Source organism: Pungitius pungitius, chromosome 17 (genome assembly GCF_949316345.1).
Source record: "Pungitius pungitius chromosome 17, fPunPun2.1, whole genome shotgun sequence".
Lineage (NCBI taxonomy): Eukaryota > Metazoa > Chordata > Actinopteri > Perciformes > Gasterosteidae > Pungitius > Pungitius pungitius.
The window spans coordinates 16,049,670-16,074,862 of record NC_084916.1 but is presented as its reverse complement, the minus strand read 5'-3'; the positions used below and the strand labels follow the sequence as shown (position 1 = coordinate 16,074,862).

General features: G+C 41.3%; 1 protein-coding gene across 1 annotated transcript; it reads right to left on the bottom strand.

The window, feature by feature from the left end:
• Window positions 1-1,724: 1,724 nt before the first annotated feature.
• LOC119219552 (CMP-N-acetylneuraminate-beta-galactosamide-alpha-2,3-sialyltransferase 1-like) lies at window positions 1,725-8,424 on the bottom strand. The gene is made up of 7 exons (XM_037474817.2): window positions 8,339-8,424; window positions 5,605-5,882; window positions 4,481-4,677; window positions 4,188-4,367; window positions 3,905-3,929; window positions 3,686-3,805; window positions 1,725-3,536 (listed from the first exon to the last, which is right to left on the bottom strand). The coding sequence occupies exons 2-7, from the start codon at window positions 5,830-5,832 to the stop codon at window positions 3,369-3,371; spliced, it is 918 nt and encodes a 305-aa protein (XP_037330714.2). The 5' UTR covers window positions 5,833-5,882; window positions 8,339-8,424; the 3' UTR covers window positions 1,725-3,368.
• Window positions 8,425-25,193: the final 16,769 nt, after the last annotated feature.

Genomic DNA, 25,193 nt, shown 5'->3' with positions numbered 1-25,193 from the left:
GACTTTAAGTATCAGCCGTGTGCGTCCTATTGACCAGCGGAAATTTAACGTGTTCCGTGAGGCATAGACCTGGAGGGCGGGTGGTGCCCTGTTGTGACATATTCCGAGATTCTTTTGATGCGTGTCGGTTGGTGAAAAGGTATTTGTGTGACGATAATACCTTTCAGGCTGGAATCTGGAGTCTCCACCGACGTCAATATCACAAATACAAACATATTTCATTCTTCATGACTTCTGACGATTCATTATAAATGAATCATAACATGTTTCACTTATAGTGTTATATGTGGAAAATCCCTGTCATGAAATAGCATGCGATTTGGGTAAAAATAAATATTCAAACAAAATATTTTTACATAACATGCATATTTTCACTTTCCGCAAATTCAAATACTGACCACGATCAATAAGGAGGATATTCATGCTTTAGATGTCCCACCTCTGCTTCTATTTAATCATCCGTGTGCTGAATAACATGCTACAACACACAGGCCCCATGTCCCATGTTACGAAGTTTGCTCTCGGGGCTTCTGCCATCTGTGGCCTTATGAAGTAAACGGAAGCTGAACCAACAAAAAAAGATGGAGAAAAGACACGTTGCACTTTGTTACTGTTCTTCTTTCCTTTGTGTGTTTGAAAAGTGGTGTTTGAAAAATGGTGTGCCTCGCCACGATCTGTCCCACCATATATAATAATGTAATATATACGTTTTTATACATATATAATAAATACCACAGAACATGTGTTTTCAGGATTATTTGAAGAGGAGTTGTGCTCTTCCGTCCCTCTGAGTGGCAAACCTCTCAATGACCTTCTTATAGAAGTCAGGAATGTCCCTATCAACTATCTACTCCATGTAGGGCATAGGCAAAGCATTAAGGCGATCCTGTGTCATGACTTCCTTACGGGAAGGAATGGCGCCTGCCGATACGAGCCTTGAAGAGAACGCCCAAGCTTGGAGCTATTTAAGGACGCTGATTTGATCCTGCCTTACACTTTTCTCTGTGCAAACATACAAATGAACAATAAATTAAAAGAAACCTAGAAAACATGAAGTAGAACAGACGTAAGTAGCCAAATCCAAAGAGAGATAAACATGAGTGCAGTCACGCACTCAAACTGTCAGACTAGGTGATATGTGAGACTGGACACTCCTGCCAAGGGACCCGTGCCAAGCTTTTCTGGTTGCAGGTTGAACCCGTTCTTCATTGTTTTTTTATTTTTATGTTATCAAAGTTTCCCATACCTACACAGCGACTGGGTTTCAACTGGTGCTGGGCCAAGAGTAAAAACAATGCGAGGCATTTGTTGTAAACAATATGTTCGTACTTGACCGAGTCGTTGATTACAATGAAACTAGACGTCGACACAGTATAATGTGTGCTCATTTAGACCTAGTGAATTTGTCATTTACGTTAATTAAGGTTCCAGTCATTGACAACTTGCTATACTGTATGTTACTTTCATCACCCACAGGAAACTTTAAAAACGGCTGAAGACCACAGCTGTGCTGACGGTGGAGTAACCAACGCGGCTTGAATAATTTTTTTACACCGAACGCGTCGCCAGCGTTTTGCACCACAGGATTAAAAGTCGTGAAATTCACCGAGCTGTCTGCGCCTACGGATGCTAGTTAGTACAAAAACACGACTCTGTGTGATCCGACGTGAGTAGAACTCGGGAGTCACTGTGTGGGAGTCAGATGTTGAGGAAGTGGACAGTAAGGAGGACGTTGATGAGGTCCAGGAAGAAAACATTTAGAGAAATGAAATAATACAAAAAAATGAATGAATGAAAGAATAAAGTTCTACTCACAAAATGTCACAAAAGTAAAACATTTAGTTTTTAAAAGTTGTATTAGAAATGTTTGCATGAATGTCTGCTCATGACAAGGTAAATACAGTTAAATTACGCCAGAATATCCAGTTATTTTCCGTACATTCCTGTGGAAAGTTCCCAACTTTGAATATTCCCGGAATTTTGCAACCCTAATAACATTTAACATTTACATTTACTTAAAACATTTAACATTCATATAACATTTACATTTAACATTTACATTTGACATTTACATTTAGATTAAACATTTATATTATTTAGCAACTTGGTTTTACTGCCAAACATTATCCTTGGAAACGTTATTTACATGACTTTCTCTCTAAATGTTTGAAAACGTGACATATGCTAATGGTAATGTACCAAAACGATGCAGGATTTTAGAAAGTGCGACATTTTCAAAACGGTGCCCCATATTGTTAGAGGAAGCAAAATTTTCTTCACACGCACCTTCCCGATTATGCCCACTTTGGTCATAGGGAAGGGTGGCGCATATATATATATATATGTAAAACAATATTCAGAATATGATATAACTACCATATCGTAACTATTATAAAAATATCATGTCAATATATTATAATAAAGAAAATTATATTATAAAATGAATATATTTATTTAAAATCTATTAGAACATGTAACTATATACATATTGAGATGCACACATGAACCTAGTTTGTTGGGGAAAGAACTGATCAGTGGTTAATGCACACCTTTTCTGAGAATTTAAAAAGTTTGAACTTGAATAACTTGGCTTATTTCACTTTATTTCATGGGGCTACACTGAATCTATTTGGGGTATACATGGGTATAGAGATTTGATGTCTTTACAGTCAATAATACAAAGAAACAGCAGTATTTCATATCTGATTACGTAAGAATAATCGACTTTAATTGTAAAACTGTGTGATTACCCTTATAAAATCCTGGCTGCCTTTTTTTCTCACTACTCCCTACTGTGTTTATGTGGTGCATTACCATAAGAAAAAACAAAGAAAAACATTTCTAGGCAGCAAAATTCTTAGAGTTAATTTTCCGGTGTTTGGAAAAAGTATTGAAGTGCAGAGTTAAAATCACACTGCAAAAACTTGATTCAACTCTTACAGACTCAATTGTAGGAAAGAGTTGGAGTCATTATCCAGTGTCAAGATCAGATTCATTTGACTTACATTTGAACTGTAAGTCTCACACTTCTTGGTGTGGGTTTAACTCTACGCACAAGATTGGGACAATATAAACACCAGCTTAAAGTTCAAATTGAATCTCAACGAGTCAATTTAACTCTCCGAAATTTGCTGTGTAAAATCCTACAATGCATTGGAATCCATTTGGGGTCATTGCCTCTGAAGCAGTTTTTGAAGTTTAAAAACCAACACAAAGATTCACAACATGTGTAGATCAGTTCGGTCTCCGTTAGTTCCGTTAGAGGAAATGATCTGAGAAGAGATGTCTCTGAAAGGCTCCTTAGTTTTGTCTTGCTTGGTAAGGAATCCATTGTCAAGGCTTGAATAGGTTAAATGCTGAGAGAAACTTTACCACCCCGTATAGAATTTTAGTACTTGATGCCTTGCCAGGGCCATGATCATTTCGTACTCTACATTTCCAGGATGTCCTCCAGTTTTTACTTTGTTGTTGGGTTTCTTGTCCCAGTAATGGCTCCAGTTTCCATCACTGTCTGCTCCAAAACCAAACACATGGACCTGGGAAAATAAAGATGAGCAATTTTAGAATCAGAAAATGAAATTAAGGCTTTTATAAATCTTGCAAAACACAAGATTAAGTGATTTGTTCTTTATCAAAATTAGCTTCCATGTGTAATGAAATACATTCCATTTAAAAATAAACTTGCCTCGTCACAAATGTGCAGGGCAAGAACCAAAGACATGAAGCCGGTGGAGGCATAAGCTCCCTTCTTTTGCAACCACATGTGATGAATATTCCTCATAAAAGCTGGGTTAACGATCATCACCTGTCATGAAATCAGAATTAGGCTTTCAATACATTTTATTAACCATTACCTTTGGAGCATATAACATTTATTGTTGAAAATGTAAACAATAAGACTCACCAAATCCTTGTTGAACAGTGATTTTCTTTGCACATGTTGAAAAAAGGATGAAATGTCAAACTTGAATATCTACTGATTGGATGCAAGTAAAGCAGAGATACATTTATAAATGAATGAATAACAGTGAAATGTTATTTGGCCCTGAATGGATTTACTGTTCATCAAACCACAAATTAAACACGACTCCTCCCTTGGTACCGCTGGGGGACCTTATCAGGCTGGAAGGCTTCAGAAGACAAATTTTAGCATCTCAACTAGAACTGAAATAAAAAAATGTACTCACTTTCTAGAAGGTTGTGGTCTGAGAACGCTCGTAATCCACTCAAGATCCCTCATTTTAAATGTAAACAGCACCGGGCGAGTGGTGTCATCCAACTGAGAACGACTCTCCAGGTACATGACCTGATGAGTTGTTCTCTTCCCAACATCTGCTTCAAAGCCTTTGGAATGACCCCTGTTAATTCTAAATGGTACAAAGGGATGTGTTTCATGAGTCAACCATAGGAAAAAAACAGACTGAGACTGAGATTTGACTTTGAAAAAAATCGTCATTCTCGTTTGTTTTGGCTCCTTTACCTTATGACGTAGTCCTGAAAATCTATGAAAGGTCCGTAATGTGAATTTAACAAATTGCGTGAATTTCCCACCACAGCACAAGTCCTGCAGCGGCCAGGGATGGGTTCTTCAAGAGGAGGGTTGGCTGGGATAAGCTTAAAAACCCTCGACATGTTTCGTCTGTATTCACTGATGGTGCCGCCTCCGCGTTGTATGACCTGTAAGGAGCACCAAACACGACCAGCCGTTAGACCACATGAGACACTCGAACCACTCAGACAAAGAGACTCAAGGCTCATTGAATATATTATTTCCTCCAGGAGGATCATGCAGAGGGTCGCTTGTGTGTGTGCTGTGTCCGCAGGTATTGACACTGAGTGCATCAGTGAGTGTGCATCTCCATGTCCTTTCAAAACCACTGTTTAATACCTCAATCTGTACTAGTGGTCCAAGGCCAGTAGGGACAACAGGGGACAACACTGCTGAGAGCGTCCCCAAAATGCAACTGTAAAATGTGAAACTGTTTTGCCTTCTGATCTGGATTTGAACTGCAAGTTGAGGTTACCTCTAATCTTGGAAGGTGTTACGGATTTAAGGAGAAGTTCACCTCTAGTGGTGAGAAGTATATTACATGTAGTAATGTTTAGTGTAGAATTGTAGTTTGTGTGATATTAGATAGTAGATATTACATTTGTATGTTAGATGAAGTGAAGGCGTTATAGTCAATAACAATTTATAGCCATGTAAATCATATAAATACTGTACACATTATTATCCTGTCACAATGTAATGTTAAAACCTGGTGACGGAAGCTAATTGCCGTCCTTTATGGATTTCTCCCAACTTTCCCTAAAGAGGGTTTTTTTGGGAGTTTTTTCTCCTGTCAGGTATTAGATGAGCACCTGGATGCAAGACAGCCCAATGAGGCAAAGTATTGTAACACATAACGTGTGATAAACTATGTATGCTGTGTTATATTCATTCATTGAGGCATAAAGCCAAATGTTTCTACATAGAGTGTATTGGAATGTGAGGGATAGATCAGACAGAGGGGTTTCAGGTTACTGCAGCAGTTTCACGCCTGGATGTGAAGAGGATGAACCAGGAGGAGACACTTCCTGAACCCAACAAAGGTCACAACTTACCCTCCACCAGTTGAAATCTTCTTCTGACAGATTGGAGTTCCTGGATAAAAATGGTTGTGAAAATCTAGTCAAATTCTGAAAAGCCAACGTCCCGTTTTCAAATGGACATTGGTCACAAGCGCAGGATCTTTGTTCCTCAGGCGGAGCGTATTGTGAGACTTGTCCCCAAAAAACAAAAATAGCAGAAACACTCAAAAATAAAATGAATAGCCGCGCTTTTGTTTTCATCTTTGATGTGCGAGGACGGATGGGAAGCCGCTCCAATCTGTAGATTAAGCCTGTGGTGAAACACAAAAGGATTATGGTCGGTGGTGGAATGTTATGAAGAAACAAAGCAGTCAAAGCAGCACACTCCCTAGATCTGCTTCAAGAGGTGAGTTTGTTGTTTCACAGCTCGTTTAGCACGTTCACCTTCTCTGTGAAGGCAGCTCACTCGTGGAATGCTGTGCCGCAACATTTGTGCACAAAACACATACAAAAACCTTGAAATACAACTTCAAGGATTGGCTTAGATCAGGTTTGCAAGCATTGATGTGCACCCGGTTGCTCTGGTCTGTTGTGGCACACTTTTTATGTCTATTGGTTTTGTGTATACGTTGTGTTTGTTTGTCTATGGATTTTAATTATATTTCTTTTTGAGATTCATTATTTTCTTTTGTTTTTTTCTTCTAGGCTGCCTTAAAAACATCTGGCTGGGGACGGCAGGTGGAAATCAGCCTCTGGCTAACTGTGGCTCACTTACCTTACAACTGTTGATTAGTGTGAATTGTCCCTGCAAAATGAATTAATAAGTTGAAGGTTCAATTAATGTGTGGTGTTGTAGTTACAATTGAATTAATCATTTACTTCGCTTTAACAGCAAGTATTGTACTTCATTGAGGTTGAGCTAAATTGATCCTGTGTCCACAATGTTCCCTTATTTCAGTGCTAAGCCGCTTTGTTTGACAGCTCAAAGCTCTTCAAATTAGAAATCTGAAAACCTCTCTGAAAGACGCTGTGCCGTTGTCGTCACTGTAGTAAAATGGAAGAGAAGCTTGTTTTGGCCATGTCTTTGTCACGGTTTGGGTTCTCGTCATGTCTTCCCCTGGGATTCTCTACCGTTCCGATGATTGTTTTCATTGTAATTAATTGTAATTGTCGCGTCATTACGTTACGTGTTACAGGTGCGATCGTATTGTCTCGTAATCATGCCACGCCATGCCAAGTGGCTCGTAGATCATGTTGGTGTTTTTTCAGGTCCCTGTCTCATCTTGGTTGGAGTGGTTTTGAGTTTATTTTGTAACTTTTGACTTTTAGAGTCCTTTTTTTACCTGCAACTCCACATCTGAGTCCTCCTTCCTTGTTCTTGTGACAGTCTTCTTTCTAGCCTGACGTTTTTTTGTTGCCCCTAATGTTGATTTGCCATCGGATGTTGTTTGTGTCTCTTGTCCCTGGTCGCATCATTGTAGGTCTTCATGAATCTAAGTCTTCACGTCTTCCCCTGAATCCTGTTCCTGTATTTTGTGTTATTATTATTAAATAATAATTTAATTTGAGTCCTATTTCTGCCATGCCACCCCCTCGTCGTGACAAGCTGCAGGTCTCCAATTTGACAATCAAAAAGGGAGAAGAAAATCTGTCTATTAATAACTAATTAATAAGATGTGTACATCCATAGGTTTTTATACTCAGGACAAAATATTAATCAAAAATAAAGTTATTGTTAACATTTTTCATCAAGTGGCCGGTTTTATGCCGCTGTCTCTCTCACAAAGGAAGGTGGACGTGAAATCTTAAGTCCAGGAAAGACACGCAGGGACCGCCTCCCTGGTCCGCATGTTAACTGTTACTCTTGTAATTGACATTTAGTTTCAGCAGTAAGGAAGCAGTCTAAACCGAATATTGAGTAAGGAGACAGTTCCAGCTGTATTAACCAGTGGTTCCATAAGAACTGCGATGAAATGATGCTCACAGGAAAGCTAACACTTATTACTAATAAACCTTAATTTTTCAGATTGCACTCAATTTTTAAAACATGTCAGTCAAATAAGGCGTGTTGCATGTTGTTGAAGCAATCCGGTTGCTTCACCTTTTTCCCTTGACTGCCTAAATATTGTAGGCGTCACACCCACTCCAAATACACAATGCAGTCCAACAGGCTCTACAGTGAAGAGGCAGAGAACCCTCTACAAAGGTGGAGAGATATTCTATATTCTAATATGAACATAATCCTCTATATGTGAGCTGTATATTTGACTACAGATAATTAGTTATTTAACATTTTAATGTAATTTTTAGAAAACAATGAAATAGTGTAAAATAATACTGTAATTTCTTAGGTTGTTAATTATCTCTACTTGTACTTTTTGGTTAAATGCTGAACTGCATTTTGTTGTTCCACTACCTGTACTCTATGCAATGACAATAAAGTTTAATCTAATCTTTTACTGTCCATTCACTGCGGACAAGCCAAACACCCATATTTTTCAACAACCCATATTCCATGTACCACAAAAAGCACAACTGTTGTGACTTTGCACATAAAAATATTATGCCAGTAATCATCTATGTTACGTATCAAACATGGACTAATTAAAGTCGAGATGTTACTGGACATTTGCGTGGCTGACATTTAAGTTATAAATGTAATCCCCGCAAAATTCAAAGTCAAAATGACGGCAGCCGTATTACTATCATAATGATTGGCATTTTTCATCATTGGTTGAAAAGTATTAATGTTTTAGTTTTGTCCTACCTCAAGAGACGGCAATCATGGACAGGTGGTTGTATGTCTCTGTAACCCAGCTCCGTGCGCAGATATCAGGAAGGGATTTGCCTGTCTCTCTCACAAAGGAAGGTTAGAGTGAAAGATTAAGTCAGTCACAGGTACGTAGGGACCGCCTCCCTGGTCCAGCTATTACAGCTCAGTCATCCTGGCAGACAATTGTTACTCTTATAATAGACAAAATTTAGTTTCAAATGTAAGGAAGAGGTTTATATTGTTGTACAGGGGACAGTCCCAGCTGTATTAACCACTGTTTCCATGAGAGAAATGGAATTGTATTGTCGGTCGATGGTGGTGCACATATATGTCAACCCTCCCGATTTTTTCGGGAGACTCCCGAATTTCAAAGCCCCTCCCGAAAATCTCCCGGACCGACCTTTCTCCCGAATTTCTCCCGATTTCCACCCGGACAACAATATTGCTACACCATCCGTCACTGGACGCGCCGTTTCAGAGCGAACAATAATAAAGGTTACACCTTGAAGTCAAGCGCGGCAATTAGCACGGAAAAAGATGAGACTTGCGCCGCAAAGAAAACCGCTAGCACCCCCCCCCCCCCCCTAACCTAACCCCATTTTTGCCCTCCAGGCAAAATGTTAAAAAAAACATGGGTTGATTTGCAATGTAAGTGGCTTTGGATAAAAGCCTCAGCCTAATCTTTACAGGGAGTCTTTTTCCAGGAGGATGCTCACTTGGAAGTTAACACTTAAATGGACCTTAACTTACCAGATTGCACTCACCTTTGAAAATATGACGTTAGTCAAAAATCAGGCGTGTCGCTTAAGTTGGAAGAATCATGTACCTTTATTCGTTTACTGTCTGAAAAATTATAGGTGTCACACCCACTTCCGTGTTATGCTATGAGAGTGTTATAGAAAAGCATGCAAAGGCTTTCCAGTGAACAGGCAAAGAACCCACAACAACGACAAAGGTGGAGGAAAATTGTCAGTATGGACATAAATACGTTGGTCCAGACCTCAGATCAGACAAGCTGTTCCTCTGAATTTAATCATCTTACTAAGTGCAGGAAAGGAAACTAACAAGGTTACCCGCAGTAGCAACAATCAAAGAGAAAAGAGCCCAGTGCCGAAATGCGGTTCCACGTGGGACCGCTCAGCCTGCACATCGGATCGGAGCATAGCCCATAGCGTGAGGCTGTAACAACCTTTCTCGAACTCGGGTTCTTTGGAAAACAGCCCAAAGTTTGTGGTTTTGGGCTCGGCTGCAGAGGAGAGAGAGGGGTAGCGGCTCAGCGAACGGTGCCAGGTGGAAGAAATTGTCCTCAGCAGGAATGTTGATTGTGTGTTTGTGTTTTAATAACTCAGTAAGGGCGATCCACAGAGGGAGACGCCAGGCGAGCGAGCCAGACGCCGGGAGCAGGTTGTGTGCCGAGACCCGAGACCAGAGAGAAAAAGAAATAAAAATTGATTCATACACAACCTTGCCGTGGTCCTCGTCCTTCTGGGAACCCCTCCCCTGAACCCACACCTGTTACAGTGGTAAACTCCATCTAAGACTAAATACTAGCACGAGACTGATAGTGAACAAGTACCGTAACCCTCTATGGCAGACTGTTGCCCTCAGGTAACACCATACTTTTTTGGACCTTACACTGACCAACTCTTTAATTATTTTTTAATTTAAAAAAAATGTATATAATGTCAGCACAAAAAATCAAATGAGGGCCCACAGTGGGTGAAGCATTTTATGGCTGCCAAGCTGGATGGGACACTAAGTATATTTGATAATTTAAATACTTAAATTGTTATTTCATACTGTTTTTTTTGGTTAGTTGCCACACGTCAACACTGTGCAGTATTGTCACAATTTTGGGGGGCAAATTGTGACAATACTACGTTTTTCCTTGTGGACCAACGTAGCTATTACACATTTTGCTGTGAGACTGGGTTGTCAATTGAGCAGTGTGTGTTTTCATGGTTGCTGACTGAAAAACAGGTCAGACAGGCTGGATTTGTCGTTAATGTCAAGTAACATGTTATGGGACAAAGTCCCTAGAGTTTTATAATTAAGGATAAAAGTGATTAAGTTCAAGGCGTTACAAATATTCAATATGTCTCTTTGGGTTTTTTGAAACATGGAATATTCCCAGTATTTTTTGTAAATTAAGATATCTGCGCAGAACATATGCTTTTCTTGCACGTCCTCAGTGTGTCTCAGCTGGTCTCAGGCCGTGTCCCAAAGCAGCGGGTCTAAAAAGCAGTTTAGCCAATCACTGATTAAGTTGATGAGTGACCAGTGATCAGTTTCAGTAAACATCCCAGTATGATTCAATGTAAAAAATAGCAGTTAAATATTTAAAATGTATTCCAACAATTTAACATTTATTGAATATATATATATATTTATTGAAGATAAAACAATATTCAGAATTGCAATATATATTTATTGAAAATCTATTAGAACATGCAATTATTATTTTATTAATCTTAATTTTATAAACCTTTCATAGAAAAGATACTTGTAACCAAGAACTATATGAGGACAAAGAATGAAATAGGTAAAAAAAAATGTTTAGATGTAGTCCAGTATCCTTCACCATTTCCCAAAGTTTTTTCTTCCTATTTCAGCCAGAATGTCACAGTTTGGGTTCATGTCTTGTTTTTTTTGTAGTTTCATGTCTCTTGTATCCCTGGGGTAACTTCACTTCCTGCCTTGTCTTCCTCTGTGATTGTCTGCAGTGTCAATGATTGTTTCCACCTGTGTCCAATCACCTGCACCTTCCCTGTGTATTTAAGCCATGTCTCTTGCATGTTGCCTGTGTGCATGTTGTCAGTTTCGTCGTGGCGTTGGTGTGTTCTCTTGATGATTTTTGGAATTACGAAACTCGTGCCCACGTTTCTACAGTCAATAAGAAACACATCAGTCTTTCAAAACTGATACTGTATGAATACAAATGGACTTTTATTGTAAAATTGTGTGATTAGACCTTAAAAAAGGCTTGTAGCTTCATGTCAACAATGTGAGTTCTATTACTTTAAGTCTGAAATATTAACTTTACTACCTGTCACCGCAAAACTCCCTACCAATTTTTTTTGGTATATTATAACAGAAAAACAATAAGAAAAAGAAGAGAAACGTATCTTTCTGAGATCCTACAATGAATTGGAATCCATTTGGGGGTCAATGTGTCTGAAGCAGTTTGTGTAGTTTAAAAACAAAAACAAAGACTCACAACACATGTGGATCAGTTAGGTCTCTGTTAATTCCGTTAGGGGAAATGATCTGTGAAGCAATGTCTCTAAAATGCTCCTTAGTGCTGTCTTGCTTGGTAAGGAATCCATTTTCAAGGCTTGAATGAGTTAAATGCTGAGAAACATTACCTCCCCTTATAGAATTTGATTACTTCATGCTTTTTCAGCGCCATGATCATTTCATACTCTACATTTCCAAGATGGCCTCCAGTTTTTATAATTTTGTCTGTTTTTTTCCCAGTAATGACTCAAGTTTCCATCACTGTCTGCTCCAAAACACATGGACCTGGGAAAAAAAGGTGAGCAATTTTAGAATCAGAAAATGAAATTAAGGCTTTAATGAATCTTGTTCGATAAGATGCAAAAGAGATAACATGATTTATTCTACATCAAAATTGGCTTCCATTTGTAAATCATAAATGTGTAATAAAATTCACTTAAAAATAAACAAATATTTGCGTGTCACAAATATGCAGGGCAAGAACCAAAGCCATGAAGCCGGTGGAGGGATAATACTTCTTCCTTTGGAGCCACACGTGAAGAATACTCCTCATAGAAGCTGGGTTAACGATTATCACCTGTCGTGAAATCAGAATTAGGATTTCAATACATTTTATTAACCATTACCTTTGGAGCATATAACATTTATTGTTGAATATGTAAACAATTAGACTTACAAAATCCTTGTTGAAGAGGGATTTTGTTGAAAAAAGAATGGATTTACTGTTCATCAAACCACAAATGAAACACGACTCCTCCCTTGGTACTACTGGCGGACCTTATCAGACTGGAAGACAAACCGTAGCATCTAAACTAGAACTGAAATAAAAAAAATTGACTTACTTTCCAGAAGGTTGTGTGCTGAACCCTCGTAATCCATTCAAGAATCCTCATTTTAAATGTAAACAGTACTGGGCGAGTGGTGTTATCCACCTGAGAAGAACTCTCTGTATACCTCTGTTAATTCTAAATGGTACAAAGGGATGTAGTTTAGGAGTCAATGTTAGGGAAAAACATCAGACTCAGAGAAAGAACAGAGTTGCATACCTTCATCTTTTGCTCGTTTCTCCTCCTCTTCTTCTTTTCTATTCTTTCTATAGTGGGAACCTGATGGCTTTAACCTTTCTGTCCATCTGTTTTTATTTGCCACTGACTCGACAAGCAACAAATTTCCCATCCCCCCAAACACTGTCAGTCACGACCAGAAGTCAAGATTAAACCAATTAACCTTGGTGACACTTATGGTGCGTTTCCACCGAGCGCTGCGGTACGGTACGGGTCGGTACCCTTTTATTTGTGTCTCCTGAGAAAAGTACCGAAAATCCAAATCGTACCGTACCACTTTTTGGGTACCCTTCCGTTGGGGTACCTGGCACAGTTTTTTGGTACTGAAGGGTCGAGCTAGACTCACTGCAGAACGTTGATTGGTTGAAAGAGTATTGTCATTTTTAAACTACAACAACGTCGCAACAATGTCGCCGCGCAGCATTTACTTTAACAGCCACATATCGAGAAGCAAGAACAGGATCGGCAGTATGTCCTCCATTGTTGTTGTTGTTAGCTTTCCGTTTTTGCGCGATCGAATGACGCCAATCTACTTTCCGTCCAATACCACGCCTATCATGTGACGTTACCACTACTTTCTGGAATACACCACGCCTATCAAGTAAGAGTACTGTTGGCGGTGGAAACGCTCGCAAAATCATGGTTAACAGACCCGACCCGTACCGTTTAGTCTCGTCCTACCTGAAAGGACGGTAAACCCACCTAATTATTTTGAGTTTAAAGTCTAAAAGAAAAAAAATGCACGCAGAACTTGTGATTTGGAAGAGGGGCTCCGTTGGTGTGCGTTCTGGTCCGTAAGTCCGCGCAGGTTCAACATGCGGCTGGTGTTGTGCCGCTATGACTCAGCACCGTGCGCAGATGTCAGGAGGGCTTTAGACACGCGGGGGCCGCCTCTCTGGTCCGGATGTTAACCCGCATATCGGCAGACAACTGTTCCTCTTATAATGTACGACATTTAGTTTCAGCAGGAAGTAAGAGGTTTCTTCCTGTTACGTTCCCACCTAGGTTGGAACTCGTTTTACAGGTGGGGAACGTAAAAACCTGTGCTGGTGCCCCCTGTATAATCAGCAGTGGACAGTGAAGTAGTGGGGGGTGGGGGGGAGCGCAACTGAAACAAATGAGGCCTGACACGTAAAATCATTCAATCAAAATTTGGTCCCCGTGGGACATTTAGTAGGTGACAAACAAACAACAACAAAACAAAAGGTACACACATAACCAAATCAGGGAGGAGAAGGGGATTGTGGGGATTTGGGTCAAAGTAAGGAAATAAACAAAAAGGTCCCTTTTGTTCTAAACCCCTTTCCCTGCCTAACACAATCCATCCCTAACCAGCTCACCTCTCTATTGCAAAAACTACAGGGGTGACCCCACCCAGCTAACTTAGTGTGTGTAACAAAGGTTTACCTACGTGATAGAAAATGTACACCCATGGGCAGAACTACTTACCCCTTCTCCAGCACTGAGGTCGAGTACCATTGGGTCTCACTCGACCAGATCCCAAACAAAACAATGTCAGCCAGGCCATACAACAAAACACAGCCTCTCCTTTCTCTTTCTCTCCCCCCTCTGTTCCTCAACCGGGCTGGTTATATAGGCCACCAGCTCGTTAGCTGATTGCTCCCCAGATTTTATACGGCCACGCCTCCTCGCCAACAGCCAACCAGCACTGCACACCTGTAAGCCATGACAAAAAACAAAACACTACCCCCACTCACAGTTAAAGGCAGAGACACAAAACATGGGGACATGTAACACTTCCCCACTATGGAGGTACAGGGGCCGGTTACAACTGTATTAAGCAATGTTTAAGTAAGAAAAAACGAATTGTACTGTCTAAATATCCAGTGTAATCTGTACAGAGTCAGTCAAACACAGCCATGAAAGTTAATACTTTAATAAACCATAACTTATTATCAGATTGTAAGAAATCTTAAAACATGACGCCAGTCAGAACAAGAAACAGCACATTGATTGATTATTTGTCTCACTTCGTTTTTATTACAGGCTGTGAAAGAAAAACCAGGAAATGTTCTGCTTATAAACACTGAGGGACAATGGTTGGCCACTAAACTGCTCTTTAAGCAACCAGTTTCCACCACAAAGTTTTTAATTAAGTCAGCATTAATCAAAACTGGGTTCTTCCCCCTGCAGCCAGGGATCATATTTCTGTGAGAGCTGCAGCAAGGAAAATATGCAAAGCACGGATTGTATCAGGACTGAAAGGCTTTGAGCTGGTTGGTCTGGGGGTTTACAACCAATTTGCTAAAAATTAAGCCACTATAGTCAAAAAATGTTTTGGTAAACTGGTACTTTGAGGCCTGTCTGAAAAGCTGCCTTCATGTGGTTCATATGTTCCTCCTGGGTGTCACTGTGAGTAATGCAACCATCCAAAAGACACCTGGAGATGGCTGAAAAGCTGCCTTCATGCGGCAGGGCAGCTGAGGTGAACCACTGAGTTTGTCAAGTTGTGGACTTGTCCACCACGCATCAAAGGAGTTTGACTGGGAATCTGATAATAATAACAAGAGTTTTCTTTTCTATTATTTGTAACTACTTTTTTAAATGTAAATGTTCACTTTTCAGTGAAACATTTCCACTTTGCCTTCATTTCCACAATTGTCACCTTTGGATAAAATAATTATATTCTTCTTAAAAATAATTGAATAATTAACTACTCATTTCTCGCTCCCTCACAACTTGTTCTGCAACATCTTTTGGGATTAACGCAGGGCAGCTGAGGTGAAGTCTGTGCACCACTGAGTCATTGTGGACTTTGTGGACACCTTCTTGTTGTTATTATTATTCTATTACTTTCGCACCAACACTCACATCCTTCACATTTTCAAACTGTTCAAATATTTTTTAAAAATGCAGCTCCTTCAGGACATTCATGATTTTTCAACTTCTTATGCTTGAATAAAAAAAAAAACAGTATCTTTATTATGACCGGTTGATAGTCTGTTACACCCTCTCCATTTGATTTCTTACCGTGAAGGAAAACCAGTAAACTGTATAACTTTAAACACTGAGGGACAATGGTTGGCCAAACCTCTCCTTGAGGTATCTGTTTCCAACACGAGGTCTTCAGCAAAGTCAGGATTACACAAAACTGGGTTCTTACTGGGTGTCACGGTGCGGTTCTCGGTGGACCCCAAAATGCAGAGGCAGGAGGCGAGATGGTCTTCAAAAGGTTTAATCCTCACAGCAGGGTATACACAAAAACACAAAGCGCCGGAAAAGGAGGAGACGACGGAGGTTGAGCTGGCTGGGCTGGAGTCGAGCACGGGGAAAAAGGCCGGGAGCCACGAGTTGTAGCGGGTACGAGCGGGGATACTCTGGCACTGGAGTGACGAGCAGAGCCTAGAGATATTCAAAATGGCCGAGTGGTGTGTTAAAGGCAGTTTTCCATTCGTCCCCCTCCATGATTCTGATGAGGTGGTAGGCGTTACGAAGATCCAGCTTTGAGAACACTGTAGCATGATGCAGGGGGCCAAAAGCGGAATCGATCAGGGGGAGCGGGTACTTGTTCTTAACAGTAATGTCATTTAGGCCCCTGAAGTCAATACACGGCCGCAAAGTCTTATCTTTCTTTTCCACGAAAAAGAAACCCGCCCCCACCGGCGAGGCGGAGGAGCGAATGAGGCCCGACGCTATTGAGTTGGTAATGTACTGCTCCATAGATTCTCTTTCGGGTTTAGATAAATTGTACAGTTTCCTGGAGGGAAGGGGGGCGCCGGGGAGTAACTCAATGGAGCAGTCATAAGGACGGTGAGGAGGGAGAGACCGTGCACGGTCCTTGCTGAACACCTCCTGGAGGTCGAGATAAGCGGAGGGGACGTTGGACAAATCAATGGTCTCAGACGGGTTTGGCAGTGAGGGGGTACGGAAAGGGATAGCCGAATGTAGGCAATGGGAATGACAAAAAATGCTCCAATTGGTGATGGCCGAGTTAGACCAGTCAATATGGGGGTTGTGCAATCTTAACCACGGGAGACCTAGGACCAGAGGGCAGGTGGGCGAGGGAATGACAAAAAGAGATATGATCTCCTGATGGTTACCCGAGAGCTGGAGGGAAATAGGAGCAGTACGGTGAGTAACATGAGCGATTAACTGACCATTCAATGCAAACACGTCTTTGGGCTCAGAGAGAGTCTCCGTTGGCAGGCTAGCTTGAGTACAAAGTTCAGAGTCAATAAAATGATCATCCGCCCCACAATCGACAAACACCTGTAACGGCAAGGAGTTCTGGGCGTACCGGAGAATGCCGGGGAGCAGAATGCGGTTGGAGGGTGTGGAGGGGGATGTGGTTTGGCTCACCAGCGCCCCTCCGGTGGCTGATGGGCCTGCCCTTTTGGCTGCTGAGGGCAGGTGGCGAGGAAGTGTCCGGGCTGCCCACAGTAGATGCACAGCCTGTTCCGGACTCTGCGCTCCCGCTCGGCCAGGGACAGTTTCATCCTTCCCAACTGCATGGGTTCTTCACGACTGGGGGTGGAAGCAAAACGGGGACCTGGAGCTGCTGCAGGAACGGTGACCGGAGATGGCTGTAGGAATTCGGCCAGCGACGGTGAATTCAGCAAGGAGGGGAGGGGGTTTCCCTGTCTGCCTAGCCTCTCCCTACGTCTCTCTCGCCGATTATCCAGCCGTATAGCTAAGGAAATCAAATCGTCCAGAGACGGGGTCTCATCACGTGCGGCCAATTCGTCCTTAACACTGTCAGCTAAACCCTTTAGAAAAACACTTTGTAGTGCAGCCTCGTCCAAATTACTCTCCGCTGCTAAAATGCGGAAATCAATAGCGTAGTGAGAGACGGACGCAGAACCCTGGCGGAGGGAAAGGAGCCGGTTACCGGCTTCTTTACCCTGCACCGGGTGATCGAATACTTTGCGCATCTCAGACACGAAAGCCAGGTAGGAGTTTGTAACTTCAGAATCCCTGGTTGAGATGGCTAGCGCCCAAGAAGAGGCCCGGCCAGACAATAAGCTAATAATAAAAGCTATCTAAGATTTATCAGCAGCATAGGTCACAGGTTGTTGATTGAAGACTAGAGAACACTGGTGTAAAAACTGACTGCATGTCCCGAACACACCCGAATATCTGTCTGGGGTGGGAATGTAGGGTCACGGACAGGGCTAGGACGCGGGCCTGAGGGCATTGCTGCTGCCGCGGCCGAAGTCGGAGGATCTCCGGTGGGGGCCAACGAGGAGATCTGGGTGACGACTTGGACGACTACTGAGCTGGGTGACCCCGGAGGAGAGTTTCTGGAGCGTTTCCATGATTTCGTGGATTACTTGCTCGTGTTGTCCAACGCAGATGCCTTGCATGGATAACGCCTGCCGTAGTTTGTCAGTCTCTGCGGGGTCCATGACTGGCCAGAGTATTCTGTCACGGTGCGGTTCTCGATGGACCCCAAAATGCAGAGGCAGGAGGCGAGATGGTCTTCAAAAGGTTTAATCCTCACAGCAGGGTATACACAAAAACACAAAGCGCCGGAAAAGGAGGAGACGACGGAGGTTGAGCTGGCTGGGCTGGAGTCGAGCACGGGGAAAAAGGCCGGGAGCCACGAGTTGTAGCGGGTACGAGCGGGGATACTCCGGCACTGGAGTGACGAGCAGAGCCTGTCTTTATGGCACAAGTGATTGAGTGGGATGGGAACCAGGTGTGTCTCGTTCAGCACCAACCTCGCCCTCCGCCGTCTCCTATTGCCGGGAAAATAGAAGAACACAAAAAACAACAAGTATCAAAAATCACACCACGACACTGGGTGCGTCCTTGAGGTCCACAAAAGCACACTTTGCCGTTGTCATTGGCTTTCAGACCGTGAAAAAGTTATGTCTGCTGAGGGGAAGTCAGGCTCCTACAAACCCTGTTTCTATATAATTATGAGCAAAGTGAAAAGCCAGCATCAAATTACGTAAGCGGGTAATGCATGCCGAACAACAATGTAAGCCCAAGAAAAAGAAACATTAGAATATTCAAAATAATATTCAACTATAAAAGAAAAATCTAGCCAACCGTTGATTAAATAAAAGAATTACTGACAAGTCAATCAGCGTCCTTAATCCCAGATAAGACCAAGCCTATTTGTTTTGTGTCAGGAAAACACAAAGGAAAGAAAAACATTGGAGGATGGCCAAGAACAACGACAGTAGAGAAGTTATCATTTTGTTGTACATACATGCATGTATTTTCCTTTCAGGAGAATAATATGGACCTATACATATAATTAAATATTTCATAAAGATAATTGAAGATGTATGAGACACTAAAAATCAGGAATCGGGAAACGTTTATTGCCATCATATGTCAGACACACATGGAATTTGACTTGGCTGCATGACCGCAGGCAACGTAGTGCAGCAATAAGATATAAATATAATAAAATATATGCTATGGGTTAGTACGCTAAAGCTATGGGTTAGTAAGTTGTGAAATAAAGATAAAATACAAAAACAAAAATAAAGATAAAGTGCACCAGCTAAACAGAAAGCTTTCTCAACTGTATCATTGTTGATAGACTGGATTAAGTATTGATTTTTAAACCCTCCTAATTTGTTTGTTCATCTTTCTATTTACCCGATGCCTCCCTGAGAGCAAACTTCTTCAATGTCCACTGATAATTACATCACGTGAGATCATTTGCTATTTATTTATGGAAAACATGATGGTGTACCTGAAGTTCTTGTTGGACGTTATGAGGTTACACGAGGGCATCGTTGACAAAACATTTTTTTTTCAAGTTAATCGGCAAACCGGAAGCAACGACGAGAGAGAGCGAGAGAGAGAGAGAGAGAGAAAGGAGAGGGAGAGAGAGAGACGAGGTCGCCTTGTGACGTTGTCATGGTGACAGACTTTCGAGACCACGACTGGTTAAGAATAAAATGCAACGACAAACTGTGTGAGCGCCCCTTTGATAGCCAATGCAGTAAAGTGCAATGACACATGTTATCAGGATCCCCCTCAAGGGGCCCCTCTCATGACCAAAAAACAAATCCTCATCGGTCGGCAGTCATCATGAAGAGGAATTATGCTTCAGGAAGCCAGAAAAGGAAGAAGAGAAGAAAAAAAAACAAGATAGTGGTAAGTGATAAATTACACTGGATAAAATGTGCACCTGTATTGAACTTCTAAAACACATTGCTGACAGCGCTGTTTATCATAACAATACTTCTGTACTGTTGCTAGCCCGGGCTGTGTCAGATCATACTACTAAATTGACTAAACTAAGCTTAAACCCTTTTTGACCGCCAAGGGACCCAGAAGAGGCTAAATGTCATGTGTGACGTCACTGACATCATGACGTATCACAGTACCACCCAGAAATAAAAACTACTTTCACCCCTGACTCAGGGGGGACATGGGACATGGGGTCTGTGTGTTGTAGCATGTTACTCAGCACACGGATGATCTAATAGAAGCACAGGTGTGACATCTACTGGTGAATCTACAGCATGAGCGATGCTGACAGACCCTCAGACCGGGCAGGTGGGGAATCTCCTCCTTGTTAGTATTTGAACCTGTGGATGCAATTTTTGCATATTATGTAAAAATATTTTGTAGCCAAATCGCATTCTATTTCATGACACCATAAGGGAACATGAAACATCACGTTAAAGAACTTCACTGATGTGGTTGTTCTCTGGGCTTAAATACAGCTGCAGGTGAAGGGACATCTACAGGATCACATGTATCTTTATTTTACTTTACACTGAAAAGCTTACGAAACAATAATTTATTTACAACTAATTCAAATGTTTGAATAATTGTTTACTCCGTTAAACGCCACTGATTTAGATGTCTTTACTGCCTCTCTTATTATGACTCACAAGATCAGTGATGAATCTCAACATATGAACAATGTGTCTGTATTAAATGATGAACGTCAATTGTATGTATTTGCCTTCAGGTGAAGGAGCAACAGACAACAACCCGCCCTGAGTCTACAGCCTGCAGACAATTTATCCCCCACAACAAGTTCGGATGTCCACGAGTGCGTCAGTGGAAACCGATTGATCAGCTGACTTCCCAACGCTGTCTGACAGAGTGGGGACTGAATTTTTTCTAGCCCATCAACAACAGGATGAAGTTGCCATCACAACTATTTTAACTAGTTTGTTTATCGCACATTTGTATAAAGATATGCAGACGAGTTTACAAAGTTTCTTGAATGGCAAACCCTGCTTTTAGTGATGTTCAAACAATGCATTTGACAGTTTATGAGGGTTTTCCTTATTTATGAATGTATACATTGGTGAAATTCTAAGTAGTGTGTCATTTACAACACTCGATGTCACACAGGGGGGGCTGAGGAGGAAGAGGAGGAGGAGGAAGAGGAGGAGGCGGATTGAAGCAACTAAAATTCACAGGAGAAACCCTGGAAACAAAAAACTCCTCCGAAGAGGGATGGACGGGAAAACACTCCAACTTGACTAGCAGCGCTGGGCAATACTAAATAATGGGGAAACCAAAAATTGCTCTGAACAAACGAAGAGATGAAACGTTCAAAAAAAGTCAAAATGCAAAAATCAAAAGCTCTCTTACCGAGGATATAAGGGAATACTAATAAAAACACAACAGAAACATAAGGACTCCGTAGTAATAAGGAAGGCCCGCGAGGGTTCGGGACAGACTCCACTATGAGGCTTGACTCGTGGCGTGAGGGGGGTGGACAGGACGAACCGACATGACACACTGGCACAGGACACATGAGGGAAGTGTGGGAACAGGTGGACACAATCAGGAACCAGGAGAGACAATGGCCCTTTCTCAATACCTGAGAAGGCGATAACGGGACTCGCGCAATTGGAACAGCAGCTGACTTGATGACGTCACCACGTCAGCTGGTCTTGTTAATACGTTTTAATTTAGTTTTTGACTTCAATATTTTACTATTAACCAGCTTTTGTCTCATTTTTGTCTCAGAAATTGTATATATAATATTGGGCACCATATATATATAATCAGTCATAAAATAGTTAGCTTTATCATTTTAGGAGGAGGAGGTTGGATAGAGTAACAACAAATGAACTATTATACAAAAATATTTTAATGTACACACACCTACCGTTTGTCTTGTTACTCAAACATCAAGAGGCTGATAATCAGTGTAGTGGTCCTCGTACAGCAAGCTGCTGACCACACATCAAAGATCTTACAGAGAACTATACAATAATTCATATGTGGAATTGTTTTATTCATTATTATGCCGATTTAGAGTCTCGATGACGGTCTCCTCGTGTCCTTTAATTAAAATATCGTTAGTTTTAATGCACAATGATGGACAATAAACAAGCTGGACTCAGGATACAGACACTACGTAAAAGTTACATTTAAACATGAAGTTATGAATCTAAACTCTGTCCTCAAACAGACGTAACCGGTCAACAACATCATTCTCTGACACCACATTAAAAGTTATGAATACTCGTTATAGTACAGTTATATCTCATGTATATAACTGAATGTTGACAAACATTTGCTTTAACAACAAAAGTTGCTTTAACAACTAACTTCAGTCATAACATTACAATACATTACTTAAATAAAGTAGTATTTATAAACTTCGACATAAAGTAGTTTTTATTTTCCTCTGTCGTTGTTGCCTGTTGCTGAGGTGAAATGCATTCTGGGATATTTGGTTCTCACAAAAACAGGCGAGCCTGCTCCGATGCATGCCCGGTAAAATGGGCGGGGCGAGTCACATCCGGGTATCGTGACCGTTCTCGGCCAGATGCGGACTTTAGAATTGGAACAGTACTCGGGCTGCGACTGATGACGTTTCACGAGCCCACGAGAACAAAAGTCCACACAAGAACGCATATTGAGAAAGGGCCAATCAGACTGGTGATACATGAGGAAAGGCAAGGAACCTGAAACGAGAGGAGAGTTCATTTCCAAAATAAAACAGGAAGTCACAAATCAACCGTGGAGACAGGACAAAAACTCAACTTGACATACAGGTGGGACACTCAAGGTATCATTCCAGTGATAATGATGATTTAAACTAAAATTCATACCATTGGAGCGCAGAGGGGAGACCAGGCGGACACAAGAAAATGTAAAAAAAATACAAAACAGAATGTCATTCGTTTTCAATAAAACAACATGAGCTTTCAGGGAGTATTTTTTTCAATATTCAATGTATAAAGAGTTTTCGGATGTCTTAAATCGAATCTCTGGATTTCATTGCAGGGGTCGCAGGGGTCTTATCGAGGGAACATTGGAGCTGCGCCCTGATTGTCCAATCAGCTTTTTGTGCGCCGTATTGTGACTCCGTGTCGTGACACTTGGACCCTCTTCCATTGTTGAAATACGTTATTGTTCTTCAGTCAGGTTGGATTACGGTATTCCTTTTGAAAGCGATAATGGAAAGCAGTGAAACACATAATCTACGCTCATGCTTTCCCATGTCAGTTGGACAATGCAACGTGTGTCCGATTTCCCAGTAAATGGGGCGCCTCAGTATCTGCCAGTACAGCTCACGCTGTTCACCAGCAGATGTCGGACCTGTGCTTCTAATTGATCATCCGTGTACTTGGTAACGTGCTACAACACACAGGCCCATCTCTCCCCTGAACCCTGGTCTCTCTGGGTGTGTTTGGATGGCAGTGCATGTCAGGTCAATTCCACTTTATTCCTTCCTGTTCTTTTTTATTCCTTAGGTGCCATACGCCATACGATACAAATATATCTTTACAACTCGTTTTACCTGTGTGTGTGAGATTGTGTGCCTGTGTGGGTTGGTGAAGACGTTTCCCCCACCACCTGTAGTTTAGACTGGCCCCCTCCTGTTTGGGGACCACTGGATTGGACCGCCGTGCGGACCCCTGCGTTCTCCATCTTCTCCCGTTGTCATGAGAACCAAGCTGTTCTGACTACATGTAATATTTGTGCCTACTGACGTTTCAATGTGGGATTAAAACACTGGATACAAGTTGGTCTTGCAGGGCCTGGTGTGCATCCAATCTTAATCTGACCTGACTATTCACAATTTGGCGCAGCTCAGTGACAACTGAGGGAGATCACACTCCTTTGTTTCTCGCTGAATTTAAAAATCAAAAAGTATTTATTAACTAGACAAAGTTATATGGAATACAATTACAAAGTGAAATACAAATATTGCAATTATTTCATCTAACATGCTAATGTAATAACTACTATCTAATATCAAATTCCGATTCTAACACTAAACTTTACTGTGTGTATTCTTATTTCTACCACTGGGTGTGCTCTTCCTCTTAAATCCACACACACCACAAGGGTTACCAAGTACACAACAGGGCTGTCATTTAAAGCCAGTTTCTTGTTGTTGTGTTTCAATATGTTTTCTTTTTTTCTGCTGTCTTTACTTTACTTACTTAGTGTAAGAGGTGACTGTGACATCAGTTCAACAACAAATCTGGACACTATTTAACTGAAACACTGGTCCCTACTTGACCCTACATACAATAGAGACACGTAGAATGACTAGATCTATAACTATCTCTTGGGAAAGATCATTTTTGGGCGCAAAATTATGTTTGTGTCTTTCTATACGTCTTTAATTATGGTTGGAAATCTTTGATTATATTTTTGAATACATCTCTACTTACGTTATTTTAATGCTGGCTTTCACTTTGCTCTGCAACATACAAATGAAAAAACAAAACAAGACAGTGAAAGCATGGAAAAGTAGAACAAATGTAATAGACATTTTACATACAGGTCAAAAGTAAGATAAAGATAAATAAACTCCCGCACTCTGTAATTGGTTCAGTAATTAGGTGTAACACTTGACTCCCCCCACTGCGACAGTTATCTAAACTTTCTCTTGCAGGTTTAACCTGCTCTTCATTGCTTGGTTTGTTTAACGTCTTCATTTGTTTCTCATAATTATATAGAAACAGGGTTTGTAGGAGCCAAGAGTAATAACATCCTGACGCTTTCATAGTTTGCTTGACCTGAAGAAAAAGAAAACACAAATCAATTTAAAAAAAACAGTTGGTCGAATAAGGTGAATTGATCATAGCGTCGAGGTGAAACATAGAATGGGAAATCGTCGGTTTGCATTGGTGTCCATAGGTCCAGACTTCCCCGCGGCAGAGGGAACTTTTTCACGGTCTGAAAGCCAATGACAACGGCAAAGTGTGCTTTTGTGGACCTCAAGGACGCACCCAGTAAGAACCCAGTTTTGTGTCATCCTGACTTTGCTGAAGACCTCGTGTTGGAAACAGATACCTCAAGCAGAGGTTTGGCCAACCATTGTCCCTCAGTGTTTAAAGTTACACAGTTTACTGGTTTTCCTTCACGGTAAGAAATCAAACGGAGAGGGTGTAACAGACAACCGGTCATAATAAAGGAACTGTTTTTTTTTTTATTCAAGCATAAGAAGTTGAAAAATCATGAATGTCCCGAACGAGCTGAATTAAAAAAAATATTTGAACGGTTTGAAAATGTGAAGGATGTGAGAGGTGGTGCGAAAGTAATAGAATAATAACAACAACAAGAAGGTGTCCACAAAGTCCACAATGACTCAGTGGTGCACAGACTTCACCTCAGCTGCCCTGCGT

What these genes read in the sequence shown, in the direction of transcription:
- LOC119219552 (XM_037474817.2), bottom strand. Translation starts at nt 5,832, where the DNA reads ATGAAAACAAAAGCGCGGCTATTCATTTTATTTTTGAGTGTTTCTGCT. An exon ending in AAGATTTCAACTGGTGGAGG is followed by an intron (nt 4,678 to 5,604) that starts GTAAGTTGTGAC and finishes TGCTCCTTACAG; the next exon opens with GTCATACAACGCGGAGGCGG. An exon ending in CACTGTTCAACAAGGATTTG is followed by an intron (nt 3,806 to 3,904) that starts GTGAGTCTTATT and finishes ATTTCATGACAG; the next exon opens with GTGATGATCGTTAACCCAGC.